Below are 20,686 nucleotides of genomic sequence, written 5' to 3' on the forward strand. Positions count from 1 at the left end.
TCTTTCTCTTAGGTGCCACCTGCACTTGGTTGCCTTATTCATAAATCTGAATATTTCACAATCACATAAACTGCTTTTGCCATCCATTATGGGAAGGAGGGAGAGAGAAAGCACAATGCAATTTCTGTACAAAGAGAGAGAGAAGGGGGTAGGAGATGGGGGAGAGAAAGAGAGAAAAGAGATAGCAGAAAAGGGAAGAAAAGGCGGTGACAGCCAGTCCGATCATTAGGCAGAGTGAGGCGTCTGAAGCAGCAGATGCTGTGAGACACAAAGTGATGGCAAGATATTGGAGGACAGAGTTGGGTTTGCTGGTTTACAGTGGAGGAGAATATGCTGTCCAGTGTTGACACAAGATTCAACTGCAAGTATGGTCACTTTTTGTATGTGGAAGTGGGAGCAGCTTTCACCTTGTACTCCACCTCAAGCAGCAAAATGGTGGTGCTGAGAGATAGAGAGAGAAAAGGCTCCCTAACCACTCTTCCGGCCCACCACTAGCATGCAGCCCTGAGTCCAGATGACTCCTGAGGGAGTGTGGCTCTCAGCAAGGGGGACAGGATCCCTCACCCCTGCCCTACATCACCCTCCTTGGTAGAGACAACCCAGCCTTCCCACATACATCTGTTTTAGAAAACAAAACATGCTGGTACGAACTTCATTCCTCTCCCACCAGCCATAGTTCTCAAGGCCTTCCAAAGCAAATTGTTGGGATCGCCTCACAACAAAGTAGATGAGGTAGCCACTCCCAGCTAGTGTGCAAAAGGCAAAGAAATTAGCAAGAACCCTCAGGAATCGGGTCAAGTGGACATTCTCTTCCTTCCGGCTCTCTTGCTCCTCCACAATTGCTTCCTGTATTTGGTACAAACAAACAAGAAAAACATTCATCAGTATTCATGATACCAAGAAGTATAATAGCATTCGCCTAAATTAGCCACCGCCGGCATCAGCCCCAGCCAGCAGAACTGTTCAAACCATCTGGAGGTCAACAGGTTGTCCATGAATGCAGACTATTTGAAGATCCGTCTCTGCCAGTATAAGCCTGACCACTCACTCCATTCATAAGGGACACGGCTTTACTCCGTGTCCTTTATCCTTCAGAGGCTGGCTGGCTGAAACAAGGAACAGGGAGTCATGGCTGGAGTGGGACAGATAGGGATAAATCTCCCCTCCAAGATTGCTGCAATCCACATAGCAATTGGTGTCTCACAGGGCTAGAATTAATTTTTAAAAAACAAGAGATGTGCCTCATTTTACACATTATGCATAACACGTTGTTTGACCCTGACGCGTGACTAACAGCAGCAAGGTGTTTAATGGGATATGTAAGCAAAGAAACTTGCAACCAACTATCTTGTGGCACAACAAAACTGGGCTGAAAGCCAACCAGCTCAGGCGTCTGCGTTTGCCAGTTCAGTGGTCAGCTTCCACAGCTGCAGGAATATGCCAGGCCTCCTTTTTCCGGGACTCTTCCCTCAGAATCAGTTTGTGTAGTAAGAATCCAAGAACCACCTTTGTTTACAGGCTGTTGACAAGGATCTTCTCATTCACCAGGCCTCATAGATCTCTTCCAAGGCCTTTCAGTCTTTTCCCCCTCCTTTTTTCAGGAAACCAACCTCCCTCCCTGGGTCAGAGATGCAGCAATCTACCCCAGTATTGTCTACACTGACTGACAGCAGGAGACATTTCCAGCCCTATCTGGAGATGCCAGGGATTGAAAGTGGTACTTTCTGTCTGCAACGACTATATGAACCTCAGTGACATTCATACCTGAGACCAGACTTTATACATTACCTTAAAGCTAGTTGTTATTGATGCAAATTTGTTATCTGCTGTTTCAGGATTGCCAATCAAGTAATCCCAGCTCGTGAACATTTTCCAGCTGAAGTTAAAACTGTTATCATCTCCACCACCATCGTCATGGGCATTCTTTGCCATTCTGAAAGGGGGGGGGGAGTATTTTTTAACATGCTAAAAATGTAATGGGTTGGGCCTAGAGTTGCTCCTCCCCCATCACAGACGGATCTGAGATTCAGCAAAGTCACTCCAATGGAAGAAACCCCCCACTCCCATTGCCAGTGCGACCTCCCCCCCCCCCCCCCCGTTCAGGAGATGCTGAGTCCCCCCCCCCCGAGTGGCCTTTCAGAGGGCTGCAGGGAAAGGAGGACTCCCTGAGAGCAGCGCCTCCTTCCTCTGGTGCCCCTGGGACTCTGCGGATCTCAGCTCTGGATGCAAACCAATGTGTGAAACAGTCCTCAGAAAATCTCAGGAGGGTGGGGTGGGGTAAATCTCGCTTTATTTTATAAGGGCTGTCAACTGATTTAAACATTTTAGTTGATTATTGGTCATCTGCTTCTGACTAATTGTTTATTCAGTCAATCAAGTTTAATTAAATTTGCATATTGCCAGAATCTCAATATACAGGTGCTCCTTTAAGAAACTGAGGAAGTATAACTTACAATTTAACGAACATACGTCACACCATTAAAAAAAGAAGCTTTAATTGCATAATCTGCAGGTTAAATAATTATTAGTTGCAATCCAATGCTCATTTTCTGGAGAGTGATCCACACTGAATAAAGTGGGACCTACTTCTCTATTAAGGAACTTAGGAATCTGTTTTACATCAGAGTGAGCACCTCTGGCAAAGGTCTTTCTCATCACCTGCTACCTGATCCACTTAACTGGAGTCGCAAGGGCTGTGGGACTTTTTGCATGCAAAGCAGAGTCTCTTCCACTGAGCTATGGTCCCTCTGGGATTCACTGGACCGAACAGCATGGCCTGTGGCCCTTCTCTGTGTTTGTTTGCAACACCAAGCGGCGTTCCTGTTCAGACATCATTGAAATTCACTGAAATTGTGGAGGAGAAAATGGTGCTCCAAAATGTGACTTTATGCATTGCCACAGTTAGGGTCCTCCAGATTGGTGTATTTTTGTGGGTGTATTCTACAACACATTCTTCACACAATTAATAGCACATTCATTGTGGGTTTATTTTGCCTTATTACTTGCCAGTTGCTATAGCACACTGCTGCTGTCCAGAGGGGCAATAGCACAACAAAAGTGGGACAGAAAACCAAACAAACCCGAGAGCATTTATGAAAAGTTAATTTTAGCAGGAAGTTACAGGATATGCTGACTCAGAATGAAGCTGTATGGCCACCCACGGATGGAATTGAAAGCATATGACTGCCCACAGAGCATCATGAACACAAATAATCAAGAATGCACAATAAAAAGGATGACTGAGGGGCCCTTAAGACCAGCAGGTATCTCGGTCAAAGAGCTAAAAAATGGACTGATGGGAATATTGATGGCTGATTTGTACTTTGATAATTTCTGTAAATGTCATACCAATTTCATTCTCCCTTTTCTCTCCCCAGTTGTTATGCCTTTCTAGGTACTACCAGAAAAAGAGCCAAGCAAACAAAAAGCTCACAGTTACAGTTGGATTTTGCACTTATCATATTGTTTTCTGTGAAATCATCAACAAGCCAAAGAATATAAGAGGATTTGCTCTTAAGGTTACCTAAATATAGATCAAGATTATCTCATAGCCAGATGGAAATTTAACACATACAGTGCATGTTCACCCCAGGGTGTTCCTTTTGTTTTGCCTCCAGGGATTGTGCTGCAAGGATTTTTTGGTGGTCGGGAGAAGCCCAGTGGGTGGCTGGCAGCTACTCAGCTATAATTCCCTGAGAGGATTCAGTAGGACGGTTTTTCACAAATACAGTATCAAAGAAATATTTTTAATGGCTCCCTCTTAACTGGGTTAAAACAAAATGGTAACTTCTGAAGTGAAATCTTTTGTACCTTAATCAAGCATACTCTGGGAGTGAAGAGACTAAAATAAATGGCTTTTTTCAAGAGTTTAGAATGGGGGTGGGCAACATTTTTCAGTCCAAAGGCAGCACTCTCTTGTGGGGAAGCTTCCCCAAGCTGCAGACTAGTGGGAGTTGGGTTAGAGACAAAGGAGAGTGGGGTAACTGGTCTGATTCTCACATTTGCACAGTGGGCTGTATCCTGGCCATGCAGACCATGGAACAAAGAGGAATCTGCCAGAGGCAGATTTAGGGCAGCACAACTGGTTCTGCTGCACTGCTCAGCCTCATTGAGGATGGACCCTATGCGTGTCAATGGGGGTGCATGCATTTGGGGCTCGCTCACATGAAGGGGAATCCTGGGCCAATCACGAGTGCTCTTCTCATTGAGGAGCCCTACGCATGTAGAGCCCATTTTCACAGAAACATAATACAGGACTGACAGGGTGTGCGGCCAGCCAGTGCGATCCCACTCCCTGAGTCAGTGTGTAAGGAAGAGTTGCGCCCACCTTGATTTGAGCATTAAACAGTGGGGAGGGTGTGACATCCTTTAATGAATTACCAGTCAGCTAACTGACTGACCTTTCCCTCGCCCTGCCAGGGGGTGCCAGGGTCTGAACCTGGGACCCTTAGCATGCAAAAGATGGGCTCCTTTGCTATATCCCTTCTTCTTATCATGCCTGAAGTGAACGTGGAAACCTGCACCTGCAGCATCTTCATTACAGCTGATAAACATTCAGGGAAGGTGTCCTAGACTGGGGCACTGAATGCAGCAGGAGGCTGGTGCAAAGAAAAGAGAGGGCCAGCCAGCCCAAGGTATTTTGCTTCCTGAGGCAAAGGGCAAGATGGCACCCTGCCCCTATGCCATATACAAAAGCTAACCAGACAGGCACTCGAGTCTTAGTTTAACACTGGTAAAGGAATGGTATCTTATCAAAGGGCCTGAGAGCAGCAGGCTAATTTAGGGAATGCAGGACAGTCTGCATGGCGCACAGCAAGTTCCCTCCCTGTCTCTCAGCATCACCAAAGGTTGGGCTGGCCCTGAAACTGGAAGGCAATGGTGGAGCCAAGCTCTGTGTGGGATTCTCAAAGAGAAAGCACCAGCAAAGAGGAGGCTTTCAAGTTTCACAGTTAGTAGCAATGGCCACAAAAACCACTGCAATCTTGTGAACAACCATTTACAATTTATTCCATATTTGGATTCCTAACCATATGTTCCTGTTCTCTTCTCCCCACCATCTCCAGCCCGCAAGGCCAGATAAGGAAGAATGATTGTAATTTCTGAGTGTTACTTAGCACTATGCTAGATGGAACACTTTACAAAAAAAGAAACTCCCTTTGTTACACATTTGTTTCACACATCTTAACTGTACAGAAAATGTGATGCTATTTTAGTTTAGGACACCTCTGCCAGACTGTAATGTGTTCCAAAGTGATTAATAAAATAAACATTTGCTGTAAAATGTTAAATAACAGTAAAGTAGTTCAGGATTTCCTGCTCACCTTCTCCCCGCACCCCAAACGCTACATTCATTAATCCTGCTGTTGAAGGTGCTGAACCAGGGATTCAATGCAATCAAATTCAAGAGAAACATCCTTTCCCTCCCCACACCCCAACCTTCCATTTTAGATTGTCATACAGCAACTGGACTTAAGCTGACAATGGGAAATGGATTAATTTTAATTTTAATTTTTAGAGATTTGGTGGGATCTGTACTAAGAGGGGGCAGGATGGAAAGGGAACCTCGTCTGGAATTGATTTTATGCATTTAGCTTTTCAGTAAGTGCTAAATGCCAAGAGCATCAAGGATGAGAGAAGAAGGACAGAGTCTGAGCGGTGCAGTGGTTAGTATATGGGACTAGGTTGCAGAGTCTCTGCTCAAATCTCCACTCAGCTATGCAGATTACTGGGCAACCGTGAACTAGTCACAATTTCCCAAGCTAACCTACGGTACCTCACAAGGTTTTGTGAAACAAGGTAAGGACAATCATGCCTGCTGCCTCGAGCATCTTGGAAGACAAGCAGGGTATGACTGCAATAAATACTAAGTAGAAATACAGATCAGCCTGTGAATATATATCCCATCCTTTATTTCATCAACATCAGAAGAAACTTACGTGCGGATGACAACCATGAAACTGTAACCGATGGACCCAACTCCCACCAAAAAGTAGGAGAGAGGCAGCCGGAACTTCAACCACCCGATTGTTCTCTGGTTATTGTAATAGCCATAGAAGAGGACAGAGTACTGTGCAAGACCCTGAAATGTCAATGACAAAAAACAATTTAGATATCTTCCTCTAACTTCAAGCAACAACAAATGCAACTTAAGCCACAGGGATACTTTTAAACTGAACTAATTTGACTCATGCATTGAGTTGGGGTCCAAGAAGCTGACACAGGAGAGAGGAAAGATACAAGGGGAAAGGGTGGCGTGTAGAGCTAGTGAGTAGATGGCAGCCACCTTCTGCCCAAATCCCCAAACACAACTTCTAGCCAACTCCTGAGGTTGCCATCAAAATAGAAATATTTTGGGGGGGGATTCAAAACACACAAGAAATGGTCTCACCTCAAAAAGGATATAACAGAGTTCAGAAAAGGGCAAGCAGAATAATCAAGGGGACGAAGCATCTGCCCTATGAGCAGTTTAGGGAAAAGGTAAGAGGTGACATGGATGAAGTCTCAAAGATTACGGCCAGCATGGAGAAAGTGGACCAAGACAGGCTTTTCTCCCTCTCATAACACTAGAACTCGTGGACACCAAATGTTGGAAGATTAAAAAGTTCTTCTTCGTGCAGAGCAGAGCTAAACGATGGAACTTGCTCCCACAGGACACAGCGATGGCCAACCAACATGGAGAAAAAGTGACTCCTGGCCATGCTGGCTCAGCTCTGCCTCTATGGTCAGAGGCCATCATGCTTCTGAATGCCACTTGCTGGGAAATGCAGGAGGGCTGAGTGCTCAGCTGCGCAGCTTCTGCTTGTGGGTTTCCCACAAGCATCTTGTTGGCCTCTGTGAGAACAGGAGGCTGGACTAGATACGCCACTGGCCTGATCCAATAGGCTCTCCTTATGTCCTTAAGATGGAGTAGGTTGTAAAGCATATTGAACACAGCACAAATGTTTTTCTCATCATCCATCCAGGTGCTTGTGTAAGAAATACACACAACATTTCATATGTGACAGGCAGCAGATGCAGTATTTCCTAAGTGGAGATTAACCTCTGTATTAGAAACCAACATATGCCCGGGAGTTCATTATATCAATCAGTCACTGGATTTTATTCATGTAAGGGATATAACAGATCAACCCTCTTTCATCTGAAATATTGTGATGGAACTCAAGTGGGGATGGAGCCTGTGAAAGGCCAGGCAGGGCTTTATAAATCAAAACCAGGGCTTTGTGTTGTGTTGGAAAAGCAATACCTAAATAATACCTAGGAAATATTCTGATTTGCTAAATGAAATTACTATTGCTTTCCAAAAAATTTTTTTTTTAAAAAACATATTTTTTAATTAAAGGTGTCTCCCCAGTGTTATTGCTTTCCAAAATTAAGTAATGGGGTGCAAATATTTGGTGATGGCTGAGAAGAAGTAGTGACACAACTGGACAAGGGTTTCTTTGAGTCTTTTAGTTACAACAAGCATCTGTCTCTGCTGGAAACCGCTTCTTGAGGTGGGCCAGATAGCCGTAAAGCTTGCAAATGGCCATAATGAATGCAAATCAGACACCAAGAGTTCAGCGTGTGCCCTTGTAATCTGCCAACGGCCTGCGGATCAATTGGAAAGGGTTTTAATTGACTGTGGTAATGCGGAGAGGCTTAGCCGTCATGCATATATTTCCCTTCCCTTCTGCTGTTTTGCTGCTGGTTATTTCTTAAAAGTAAACCATTAGTAGATTAAAATGTCAATAGGCTAAACATCCTTCTGTTTCATTTAATCGCAAGCCATGCATTTGATGTATTGTGATGGCTGGGCTGCCCGAGACAAGTCACAGACTCTGCCTGCTAAGCCTCATTTGCAATCTTGGCTGTGGTGAAAATGAAATATTAACACATGACAAGTAAATATGACTAGATTTGTGGTATGACTATCAATCCATTTCCTCAGTTTCCTTAGAGCTGACATTGTCTCCACTGGGGGGCAATTATGGGGCTCTTGCGTGGTTCAATTATTTGCAGAACATTGGTGGTGTGTGAAAGACATGGTTGCCCAGTATCCTTTGTTGTCTCTCTTGCACCACTGTCCTAAATCATTATTACCCTGGACTCAAAAGGCACACAAAGTTCTGCTTATCTGTCTCGATCTTTCCCCTCTATTCTCTTCTGACTGAGCAGGGAACCAAATGTGACCCCTTACATTCAACTTACAGGTTTTAAAAAATGCAACTAGCAGTACTGATAATTCTGGACATCACCTTTTCCTTCACAGCTGTGATCCTAAGGAAAATCCCTCCTCTGAAGGGATTTCCACTGACACCAAGGAGGGAAATCTCTATTGACTCCCAATGCAGCTTCAGAGAAGAGATTTTCAGCAGGACTGTAATAAGGGAAGAAAGGGTTACATTTATGCCTGTTGTGACGAGGGATGGATGAATCTCCCATCAATTTCAATTCTCCCAGTTTCTCATTTTTCCCATTTTAAATTCAGTTCCCCACATATCTCTACTGGTTTGCAATTAAAAAAAAACTTTATAAACATTTGTCCACATTTTAGTGCAAATTTATTCTAATAAACACACCTTTGTATGTAATTTTGACAATTATAAAGGATTCTGCAAACAATTTCCTCTAAGATTATGCATTCTCTGTGTTATTTTCACTAATATGTCAATTTTTAGACACACTTTTGCCTAATATATGCTTTCTTGTATTCATATATTTGGAGATGTGTGAAGTTAGCTGTGTTCCAGTTCACATATTGATTTGAGAATGGCAAATTAGATAGTTTCACATTAAAATGCTGATAAAATTGAATTTCTCTCTCTGTCATTGATATTAGACAAATAGATATTGTTTTACAAAATGGAGATTCAAGGAGACGTACAATGTAGCAGAAAAAATAAAACTAATATAAATCTAAAACAAAATAAAAGCTAGAAACACTGATATACATAAAAAAGCAGTCTAACACATCCCACCCACCTGTGACTACTCTCTGTTATTAGCTCTGGCACTTGATGTGAGGGTCATTCCACATCAAATGTCACCCACCATCTCAGATTTTGATGAAATTTGGTGTACACCCTTCCCTTATAGTTGAAATTAATCCCTTATAGTTCCCTTATAGTTGAAATAAATCCCTTAAATTTTTTTCCTCTATCTCAAACGGTTTTACTTTTATAGCACTTCGAAGTTTTGTTAAATCTGCGTTGTCTGTCCCTCTTGAGACCCTCAGCATAAGATACCCTTGTGTACATTTTATTTTTTCTCTCCATAACCAGTAATCAGATCTCTTTGAAATTTTACACGGAACTCAATAAAATGATGAGTATTTCAGGAAAAAATAGAGGGGGGGAATTAAGAGGGTTTATTTCAACCATAAGGGATGGATGTACACCAAATTTCATCAACATCCGAGACGGAGGGTGACATGACCTCATTGAAATGACTTGGAATGACCCATGATGCACATTTTCTAAGCAAGCCAACAAGCACAACTGCACATTATAGACGAAGACATATTTAATATGGCCCTGGGCTACTGAGACTAAAACAGTGGATCTTTTACCCCTCCACCTGTCTTTCCTTTGTTTTCCCTGGTGCATCTCAGCAGGCTATCTCATGTCAGGTTGGTGTCCCCATCCCCCCCCCCCGACTCCAGCAGTTAATTATTCCAGATTTATTGGTCAATTACAAACGCTCTGGCAGAGCTCAATTCCTTCAGTCCTCACTCGATGATCCAGTTGCCGAAACTGGGCCCCTCCTCTTCCGTCCCCAACAAGGAAGCCCCCACTTTCTTTCTCCCCTTCCCACGTTTTTCAGCTAGCCTAGTTAATCTATGAGTTTTGGGTGATTCAACGCCCCCCCCCCTTAATTCTCCTTCTTCCGTTGTGTCATTATTGCAGCTTCCACACTGCATTCCTTCACTCTGGGCCTCCCATCAAGTTCCGCTGGTCTCTGCTTCTTCTCCCTCCTGTTTCACGGTTCTCCCTCTGGGTCTGTGTTTTCACTTCCTGTCAGAGAAGTGGCTCTTCTGACATCTAATACACTTGGATAAGAACTCATAAGGCAAGAGGACAGGGATTTAAAGGCGGACACTCAGAATGTTCACTTTTATTATGGTATTTATTTTGTAGGCAGTGTAAGGAAGAGATTATCTTTGTTCTGAATTATTGCTTTTCCTTTTAAAAATTCTCTGCCTTTAATTTGCCAAGATTTCAAAGGAGGAGCACCTTTCATTTTGGAATAATGTCAAAGCAATGTTCACAGCATCATATATCAACATATGAAAATCAAATATCAACAATAGAAAGTTAGCATTAAAACAGAAGAGTATAAAGTCATATTAAAACCCAAAGGAAGTAGTAATACATCAAATCACAGTTCAATTAAATTATAGTATTTAAGTCTGGTTTTTGTTATTTTGAAACTTATTTTGGTAGGTTTTTTGTTTTTTGAAGTCTTTAGTAAAAATACGGTAAATGTAATTTATCTCAAATGTAATTTCCGTAATTGTTTTCACATTCAGTTGGTGGTGGGGTGGGGGGTTAATCTCAATTGCAGGTCCATATGTTTAAGAGGATTTTCCTATTGTAATCGTGCTCTTGGGAATGGTCTATGTAAGATAGTTCAACTTTGTCCTTTTACTTTCATCAGTAATGAAATGGTGCCATTCTTAAACAGAACTTCATAATAGATCACAATGCCCCCATGTGGGGGAAGAACCCACGAGGGGGGCTACTAGGAGGTGCAGGATAGATCGACACAAGACTCAAAGACACAAGCAGGGAGCAGGCAACTGCCTCTCTCCATCCCTCCATCTTCATCTCCATGGAATTTAGTACACAAGTGAGACAGGCACTGTTCCTACTGTTTCAGACGCCTGTCAAAACAGTTTATTTCAGAAGCACTTTGCACTCTGAATGTCTTAGATGTTTTACATCCTTTCAATTTGAAATTCTTGAGGTTTAAATTCTGGAAGTGAATTTTATGTTTTAACTGTTGCATGCCATATATTTTATTGTTGAAAGCCACTTCGACAGCTACATGGTGAAAGCTGGTATATGTTTTAAACAATATTTAAACAAACTTGGATACAGGTCTTCTGGAAAGCTCCCAACAAAGCTCTGACTCCCCTGAGACCCAATGGATTGAAGGGGAAGCAGTTCCCAGGGCAAAGCCCCATCACTCTGCTTTGTCCCATGAAGCCAACCAGAAGCTGCTGGTACTAGTTTCTCGGAGAGTGGTTGCCCAGTTCCATGGGGACTACAGGTTTATCTGGTAAATATTTTAAAAGGTCCACTTAGAGGTCCACTTCCTTATGATGAGAAAGTGGTGTGTAAATTGTGTTAAATAAATGCAAATATTTCAGAAGCAATGGCTATAATTCTCCTCATATGCACACCTGAGCTTGTGTGTGCACAGTGAGTTGCACTAGCATGTGCAGTGTGATGTTCTTGAATTCTTTTTTTCAAACTGCACTCTATCCCTCCCCTACCCCCCATCCTGCCCTCATCACAAAGGGTGTTTTAAACTCCCATTGATTTTAAGAAGCAGCATGAAATACAGTATGCAGGAGCCACTATTGCCGGGGGGGGGGAGAGATAAATAAAATAATGTATGCATAGATCTTCCCATTACAGATTTATCTTAAACCATGGTTCTCTGCCCATATGGTGTTCTTGCTGGTGTGTGTCTTCCATTAATATCTGCTTAATGTGCAATTAGGTGCCAATTTTGATGAAACATTTTACTCCACAGAGGAACAGATGTGACCGAGATTACATCAGAATGTGAATTTTACATGGCAGATCTGTAAACAGATTATTACATTCCTGCCAGCTCCTGCTCCCAGATCTCTCCTGCAATATGGATTTTTCATTTTGACACAACATTTTTCAGGTATATACTCCCTTCCACTGAAGGAAAACAGTATATGGGAGAAAATTGGCTGTCAAGACTTTGGCTGTTTCCTGGGCATTACAGCTAAGTTCAATATTTGTAATCATGAAGAACAGATGAGAGAATTTCCCTCCACGTTCTGTTCTGTTCTTGTCCCTCCCTTTTTTTTCCTGCTTGTGTTTCTTTCCTCCTGAATTCGTTCAGGGAAGAAAATGTCTACAGGTTGCTCTCACTGGGTATTGCCTAAGCATGACTAAGACCAGATCCTTCACATTGTGTGGTTTTACATGGTGCTTCTTTGAACAAAACCAAAGGGGCCTGCATTCTCTTCATCTGCCAACAAGGGCAAACACCAAGGAACCAACTGGGTAGTTTTTCCCACCCTTCAGTTAAGGCAGATTGCAGCAAGTATTTACTGTAGTATTTACAGTGGTGCCCCGCAAGACGAATGCCTCGCAAGATGAAAAACTCGCTAGATGAAAGGGTTTTGCGTTTTTTGAGTCGTTCCGCAAGATGAATTTCCCTATGGGCTTGCTTCGCAAGACGAAACGTCTTGCGAGTTCTTGCGAGTTTGTTTCCTTTTTCTTAAAGCCGCTAAGCCGTTAATAGCTGCTAAGCCGCTAAGCCGCTAAACCGTTAATAGCCGCTAAGCCGCTAATAGCTGCTAAGCCGCTAATAGCCGTGCCTCGCAAGACCAAAAAACCGCAAGACGAAGAGACTCGCGGAACGAATTAATTTCGTCTTGCGAGGCACCACTGTACTGGAATTGCAATTGCCTGTCTCCCATAGGAAATGGCTCCCCCACAGCACTTAAACTACTGCAGGAGGTTCCCACGGTAATTTAACATGCGCTATCAAGTCTCTCACTGTAAATCCAACAGTAGCTCTGCTGCAAACAATATCCTTGATCCCAAAGGGTAGAAAAGGCAGTGAAACACATGACTAGGAGCTCATTTCTTCAGTACCTTCATCTATCTTTCTTTAACTATCTTGCCGTTGCCTGTTTGCAGGTTTGTTATTTCATCTAAGCACAAAAGGCCAAATGAATCTCACAGGGCAACGCCAGTGAAGCAAATCCACCTATAGTACTTTTATACCTCATGAAATTGATCAGTGATGGCTCAACATGGTGGCCTTTGGGGATCTATTATATATGGCATGTAAACTTAAAAAATATAAAGCAAAATGACTGTTTTTCAGCTGCATGTTGAGCTACTCTTCATCTTGCTCACTTTTAACATACTGTACATGTCAGAAATCCCAGTGACAAGTCAATGCAAGAGCTTATTTCATGACATCAGAAAGTCCCACTGGATCTGGGGTGCCACATTTGATCCCATTTCCCAAAAACAATTTGAATATATATCTTTTCAATTTTACCTACTTAAATTACGTATCCCAAATTGGTAGTTTTGCCCAGTGAACTGCTGACAGAAAACAACATTTCACACCATCAAAACACAAAGCCTAAGGAAAGGCTTTTGCAAAGTGCAACTTACACTGAAATCCCACAGAGTGGCAAAGTTCATTGCCGTCGCTTCCTCTGCTCTGGGCACAGTTTTTCTAGGTAAAGTTCCATATGGTTTCCCCATCAATGCCTGTTTTCGCACGTAGGTCAGTCAGAGTTGTAATTGTAAACACAACCAAAACAAAGAAAGAAATCAGCATGAAAAAAACATTGGGGAAGCTCACTTTCAAGGCTATTTCTTGTTTTCCCTCTGCTAATTTTAATATTAATTTTAATGTTTAAATTGTTTTTGTGAAATTACAGCAGGCAAGTGGAGAAGGAGGAAAAGCTAAAGGACTAGTGGTTAGTGCAGGTGAATGAGGGATGCCTCTTTCATAAGGCATCTCCTCTCCATAAGGCAGGGACCAAACAGAGAAAGTGATTCACCAGGGAACCATCTCTAGTAAATATAGACAGAAAACAGGAACCATCTCTGGTAAATATGGACAGTGCGTATGCTGCATGAATTAACAAGATAAAAAACGTTTGAAGGACAACAAAAGATCTCTAACATCATTTGAATCCTACTGATTGTAAATGTCAGTCTAGCTCTGATCTTCCTGACAGTGGAATTTTATCCAAAATGCCCAGTCCCCCATTGTTTGCTCTGGTCTTAACTGTAACCCATTTTCCTGTGTGACATTTAAGCCTAAAGAGAAACAGCAAAACAGGCTGGGCATATTAATGTAGTTATCCCCACCTCAGGCACCATGACAAGACCAAAAGTCAGTCCAAATAGGATTATATTTATTCCATACATCCATCGCAAAAATATGAAGTAGGAGGCAACAGAAGAGCCAAAATGACCTACAAGACATGAAGCAAGATAAAAGGGCAAATGAATCATTCTTCACCTTTTTTGTCCTTTCAAATAAGATATAAATCAGTATATTTATGCTTGCTTAACACACCACAAATCAGTGGCTGCCACTTTCCCCTCCTAAAACCTAACCATGTATTACTATTGATGTGATCTGGTAAAACCATAGTAAATTATTGCTTACATTCGTATATGCGTGGTTCGTATGCAAATATATGTTACAAATTCCAGCAATCCTTGATATGCAATGTATTTGTTGCTGTTTAAAAGCTATGGAATGAAAGGAGCAATGGTATGCAACAGTGGAGGGGAACTCCAGGCCTGTCTCCCAGGAAGATGAAAATTACTTAATTCTTCTTCTCTCTCACTTACTTTCAATTTCTTTTATTTTCATTTCCCAGGGTATGCAGGCTGTCCGAAAATTCTCAAAATCACGTTGAAATTTCATCCATTTCTGAAATAAATATTACAAAAGTAAAATAGGACATTAGGACAATGAGAAAAGAATGAACACTTTCAACTAAAAATCTGTCTGACGATCTTAAACCTCTGTGCTTCCAAAATCTGTGTGCACTCTAGGTGGTTAGCGTGGCCTTGGCAGCAGTGTTTCTGTTGAAGGTACAGGAAATGCAAATGTGTTTCCTGTCCTGCACTTTTCTGTCTTCCACATCTTTCTGCAGCAAGCTGATATGTTAGTGTCCCCATCTTCCTACCCAAGGACTGCTTCTCTCGGTGTGAACAAGCATGGACCCTGCATTTGCCGTATGAAACCCTTCTCCACTTACCCCTTCCAAGGCCGGTACAGAGGGTGGTGACACGAGAGCAGGGCGTTTACCTTAACTTGGAGGGTACTCAAGTATTCCTTTGGCTTCTTTTTGTGCTCATCCTTTTGAGGAGAGGGGTGGGTTTTGTATATTTATAAATATTTGTCAATGAGCATTTTGTCTTCCTGCTTTAGTTGGTTTAAATGTTTCTTGCTATTTCTATTCTTACATTGTAAGTCACTTTGAGACACAGTCATGTAAAAAGCAATCAACAAGTACAATAAGCAATAGCACCAAGGGAAATCTGAAAATGGAGGAGATATGAAACAGAAGGTTCTTCAGCATCCTTCCATATCCCACTTCCACATTTATTTCTCTCCATCATTTCAGCTGCACTTCAGCTCCATCCAAGTGCCAAATCTTAATGCCAGAGGTTCACTGAGATTTTTTAATCATTTATTAACTAACTTACATATAATATTTCTAATCTGTGCCTTTCTTGTAGGTTTACTTGGGTCTGCAGCACCAAGTCACACTGAAGCATTGGTTTTGATATGATTTCAGCCTATCTGTATTTCTTTGGATTACTTGCAGTATCCTTTCCCTAAGCATCATCTGATTTTGATACCTTCATTTATTTTTTGTGAATGTTCACCTATGCACACTTGACTGTGATCCATACCTGACTGCTCAGAATCTTCTTGATTACTATGATTTGAAGGCACAAATGTGTTTGAAGGATTAATAGAGAACATTAGCAGTTTTGTGGCATTTACAGAACTAAGATACCCAGAAAATTCTTCTTGCTTTTTATAGCTAAAAGTAAATGCAATCCAAAAGGAGAGTGAAACCATTAATTCTGGAAGAGATATTTGAAAAAGGCTGAGTGAGCCAATTCAAAGCCATAATGAGAGATGGTCCTTACTTTCATCATCATCACTTTATATGCATAAAATTTCTTCCCTTTGCCTTTGCCAAGGGCTCCTTCAAATTTTTCCACAAACTGCTGAGCATCTCTGAAAAATAAAAATAAAGAAGTGCTTGTGGATTTATCTGAAAGCATCTTTCCTCTCACTTTCTCTTCTGCTGAAACATTGAGACACACTTGACATTACTGAGCATCCCAATGACATGTTATGCCAAACACTTTCTCTTCCACTAAACATGGGAACCACGTTCCTTATTTCCTCGTCCCCTCAAGCACAGTTTGCCCATGTCCTGGCATTATGACACGCCATATTTCCCCACCCACTGCCCGCAACAGCCAATGATGTAGAGCCAGATAAGGACACATAGAATATCAAGGAATCAAGAAAATTACAATTGGATGTCATGGAACAAGAAACTAAACACAGACATGCCATTTCACAATAAAATGTTTCATTTCATTCCCTGCCTTTCTTGTGCGCTATCTTGGATTATTCTAAATTCATTATGATTCTCTGTAGCAACAATGGGGGACTTATGGGCCTCCAGATGTTGTTGCATTCCAACTCCCACCAGCTGCAGCCAGCATGGCCAATGGGCAGCGATGAGGGGAGGAATTGTTCAGCAACATCTGGAGGACCACACGGTCCCCTAGAGAACTGTAAGCTTCATCCACAAGCAAAACAATTCTATATTTGTTTATATGGTCATTTATAGTGGGATTGTGATGGTGTGCTGTGGGCCATGGCCAGCAGATTTAGCGCTGTTTCTGTAGCAAAAGAGGATTTTTTGAATAACCCTAATGTGAAGACGCCATCCCAGGAAGAGTAGTAGTAGGAAACAAAAGAAAAAAGGATGCCAGCACTTGTATTCTACCCACACGCACAATAAATAAATAAAACAATACAAAAATACAACAGTCATTTTACTGGTCCCTGTCAAGTACCTGTATTCCCCAGCAACTGACATCTGTACCACTCATGGACTATTTGCATGATAAATTCAAATAGCTTATTTTACAGGCACTTCAGCACACATCTCAATAAGGCTGTGGTTTTAGGAAGTATTCCCAGTGGATCTTTCTTAAAAACAAAAAATGTGAAAAGCAACTCTGCTGCTTGAGTAGGCTATCTCAGAAGATAGTCAGAGGGTAATGATTCAAAAAACACAAAATACTATTATGTTCAATGAGCTAATTAAAACAAAGCCTTCTGTGCTGCTGAAGCCACCCACTGCTGCAGAGGGCTTCATCCTTTGTTCAACTCAACTTTCCTACCTTAGATATAGTCAGTCAGAAACATAAGGAGCGCAGCCCTGGCACTTCTTTCACAGAAAGAGCAACAACTTTATTTGCAGATGTGCTGTAGTGTAATTTGATGGGAGGACTAGCACATGCTCCATATGTTCAGCAGGCTGGGCTTCACTGCCTCAAAGTCATCCAAGCAGTGAACTTCATGGCTGATCAAGGATATGAACCCAGGTTTCCTCAGCTAAGTCCAACACGCTACACCGCACTTTCAAGCTCACTGTTCACAAGTACTTAAAGATTGCTGCATCAAATATCAGCCCTCTACAGCAGGGGTAGGAATCTCTAGCTTGTGGGCCAACATGGGCTTGCCAAGGGGTTGAATTTGGCCTGCAAAGCTTTTTTAAAAGCCATATCCACCTGCCAATCAGCTGAGATCACTCCAATGGTGGTGACATCACCTGATGAGCCAGGGTTAAATCCTGCTCGGTTTAGCTGCACACACTCCCATGATGCACTTTGAAGTCCCAACAGCTGGGGCTTCAAAGCACAACATTGCCATAGGTAGGGAGATAAGAATCTGGCCCACTGGGCAGAAAAGAGCTGCCACCCCGATGAAGGGCCTCACAGTCAGCAGGTCAAGACACTGAAACTAACTGATAACCCCCTGAATGTAAGAGAAGCATTCTGAAGGGTTTTCTGGCCTTTTCACTCTGGGTATAAAAGTTGGAGCAAAGTACAAAAATACCATCAGCTTTGGGATCTTGTTAACTGACCTGTTTGTAAGCTTTATGCTCACTAAATTTTCTAAATTATTTAAAATTGTTCATTGTTGAATTGTTAGTGTTATGTTGTACAGATATTTTAATTTTTATTATGTATTATGGTTATTGTACTACTGCATTTTTACTGTTTTTTCTCCTGTCAACTGCTTTGAGCATAAATGTGTACAGAAAACACATATAAATTGATTATGACTTTAAACATGAGATCCTTAATTTGCCAGATATGATAAGAGAGTGAAATCTGTTTGGCTTATGTTTTGAAAATACATCACCAAAAGACCAGTGAAAGCATTTTAGTTTATGAAAGATATCTGGTAACTGCCCAGTCACCTGCTGGAGGAAGCAAAGGACCTCACTTTCAAACATCACCATGCACTCCCTGTGTGTTCTTATAAAGCATGTTTGAACATCAGAAACAAATCTTGTACATCTTTACTCAAAGATGCAAAAGTGTAAAAAACACAAGGTAAGTGGATTGTGTGCTATATGTAAATTATCGATAATACAAGATAGACCAAAATGTACTCTCTTAGCTAACCCATTGAAAGCTTTATTAAATTCAAAGAAACATTAATCTAATTACCAACACAAGGGGCATGAATATTTCATGAGCACAGGTATTATTGTCCTTAAATGGCCTAGCTTAATAATTCATGGGGGGTGTGGGGTTGCAGCTCTCAAAGTGCGAGGTATACTGTACTTGAGCTGTTTCAAGGTTTCAAAAGTGGGGAATGAATTACCAAACTTAAGAGGTTGCTTCTGAAGAGGAGGATTCAAGTGGATTGCTCAACTTTTCAATAACAGGTCAAGATAGTTCCAGGCACCAGCTCAAATTTCATTAAAGAGAAATGCAGTGTTGCTCCAGGGCAACTCTTTAAAAGATTAATTTTATTTTAAAAAACAAGGCCAGAATTTCAAGGTGATCTATCCAGTTGTGGTGCAACAACCTCTGATTGCCCAACCAGGATTAACATTTCCACCTCTTCCCATTGCAGTTCCCTGTTCACACAGAAAATCTGCTCCAGAAGCTCAGGGAACCCTTTAGAGCAGACTGTGGTGCTGCAAAGGAAGGGGAATTCCATCACTTGTGACTGGAGTATAATCCGGGCTGGATAGAAATGATTTCTTAATTAAACCACAGGTCCACATGTGACCCCACATGTGGTCTCATTTAATGCCATCCTCAAGAATTCTGTTGGTTTTCCACCTCATGTTCCTTCATGTTCCTTCCCCTTTCTTGCCTCTCTAGATTCACTTTATATAGCACATTAATGTCAGGAATGAGTTACTTTTCATTGTTTTCCAGAACAGTGACTGCATTGAACTGTTTCACTGATAAATAAATGTCTGTATAGTTATTTGAGGGTGATCCCATCAAACCAAGTGGGGCATAATTCTGAATAGACTTCATTAAATTGGGACTTCTAGCCTGCTGTAGCTCTGGTGAACACTGAAGAGGATGGTCTTCATTCCAGAGCCAGAATTTCTGGAACCACCCACCAGTTGAATGGAACCCCTGACAGATTAACCTTGAGGAAATGTGGTCGTCCATGGAAAAAGGTTGCTCACCCCCAACTGAAATAAAGCTGTGGCCTTGCTTCTACATTAATTACCCCGGACTACATTACAGATGATCAGAAATCCCACCTTTGTTCCTATTTCAAGACCTATTGTGTCTTTCTTGTCAAAGTTCTGGGAACTAAAGATATTTATCCAATGAATTATAGTGGCTCATGCATGGAGTTACATCCCTAGATCACATCTGACAGCTGCATGTGTGAACTGACTTCATTTTTAATGGGAAAAAGCCAACAAACTTGTGACACCTTAAAGATTCACCTGTTTATTGAGCTTTCATAGTCCATAGTCTTCTCCATCGAACATGCTGCAAAAAAGGGTGGCCTGATTGCATGCATGCTTACAAATATCACTGATAGAATTTTATATTACCTCCAACCCAATGGGCTTGTTCCAGTGTAAGTCATATCTAGGTCACACTGCAATCAGAGGGGCTTAAGTAAGTCATGGCTGACTTAGTCTGGATCCAGCCCAATGCTTCTCTGTGACACCAGTTCACACATTCACCTGTGAGTGATCAAATACTGAGTAATCAAGCAGTCACGACTAAAACAAGTGCAAACATGCCCTACAAGTGACCATATACAATATCATACTTCAAGACTTCCAGTTTCTTTTTCATATTCCAGGGCTTGTTTCTTAACGTGGCAATTAGCTTCTTTTTCTCTTCTACCGCTTCCTTCAGCTTGGCTATTTCCTCCTCTGTAAGCTCCTCTTCAGAACTTGAATCAGAGCTTTAAAAGAAAGAGAGGGGTGAAAAGAGGGACAGCTTCACTGGTATGCTTGGGGGCAGCTGCTCCACCCACCCCTGGAAGGTATGTATTATTAAACTTGCTGCATAATGTGTTCCCAGGCCCCCATACCCTGGCATGCAGACCCCCCTCCAATTTGCACAGCATGAGCAAACATCAAGCAATATGAAGCTGGATAATGAAACTGAACTTGGACTTTAAACATAGCCTCCAACATTCCTCAGATGAAAAAAGGGGCATTTCTCACTCCCCCTGTAACTGACCCTCCTCGACGGCCCTTCCCCCTCCCCCTCCCCCTCCCCCACGGAAGCATTTCCAATCAGAAGAGGGGTGAGTGCCAGCACCTCTGCTCCAATGGGACACGGCACACACGCCCTCCGCTGTCCTGATAAAATGCTCTTCTTCTTTTTTTGCAGTATTGTTATTT

The 20,686-nt window shown here is 42.0% G+C and overlaps 1 protein-coding gene across 1 annotated transcript in view; it reads right to left on the reverse strand.

The window, feature by feature from the left end:
• TMC1 (transmembrane channel like 1) overlaps positions 1–20,686 on the reverse strand; it is a gene marked incomplete at its 3' end in the record, with an annotated part of 49,972 nt that overhangs the window by 20,615 nt on the left and 8,671 nt on the right. Inside the window, exons 5-12 of the mRNA XM_080972129.1 lie at positions 20,104–20,241; positions 15,897–15,987; positions 14,580–14,661; positions 14,088–14,194; positions 13,380–13,478; positions 5,937–6,079; positions 1,789–1,933; positions 652–846 (exon numbers count right to left, since the gene is read on the reverse strand). Of these exons, the coding sequence (XP_080828255.1) occupies positions 652–846; positions 1,789–1,933; positions 5,937–6,079; positions 13,380–13,478; positions 14,088–14,194; positions 14,580–14,661; positions 15,897–15,987; positions 20,104–20,241 (1,000 nt within the window). The remainder of the gene's footprint in view (positions 1–651; positions 847–1,788; positions 1,934–5,936; positions 6,080–13,379; positions 13,479–14,087; positions 14,195–14,579; positions 14,662–15,896; positions 15,988–20,103; positions 20,242–20,686) is intronic.

Source organism: Podarcis pityusensis (genome assembly GCF_964106645.2).
Source record: "Podarcis pityusensis genome assembly, chromosome: 11".
Lineage (NCBI taxonomy): Eukaryota > Metazoa > Chordata > Lepidosauria > Squamata > Lacertidae > Podarcis > Podarcis pityusensis.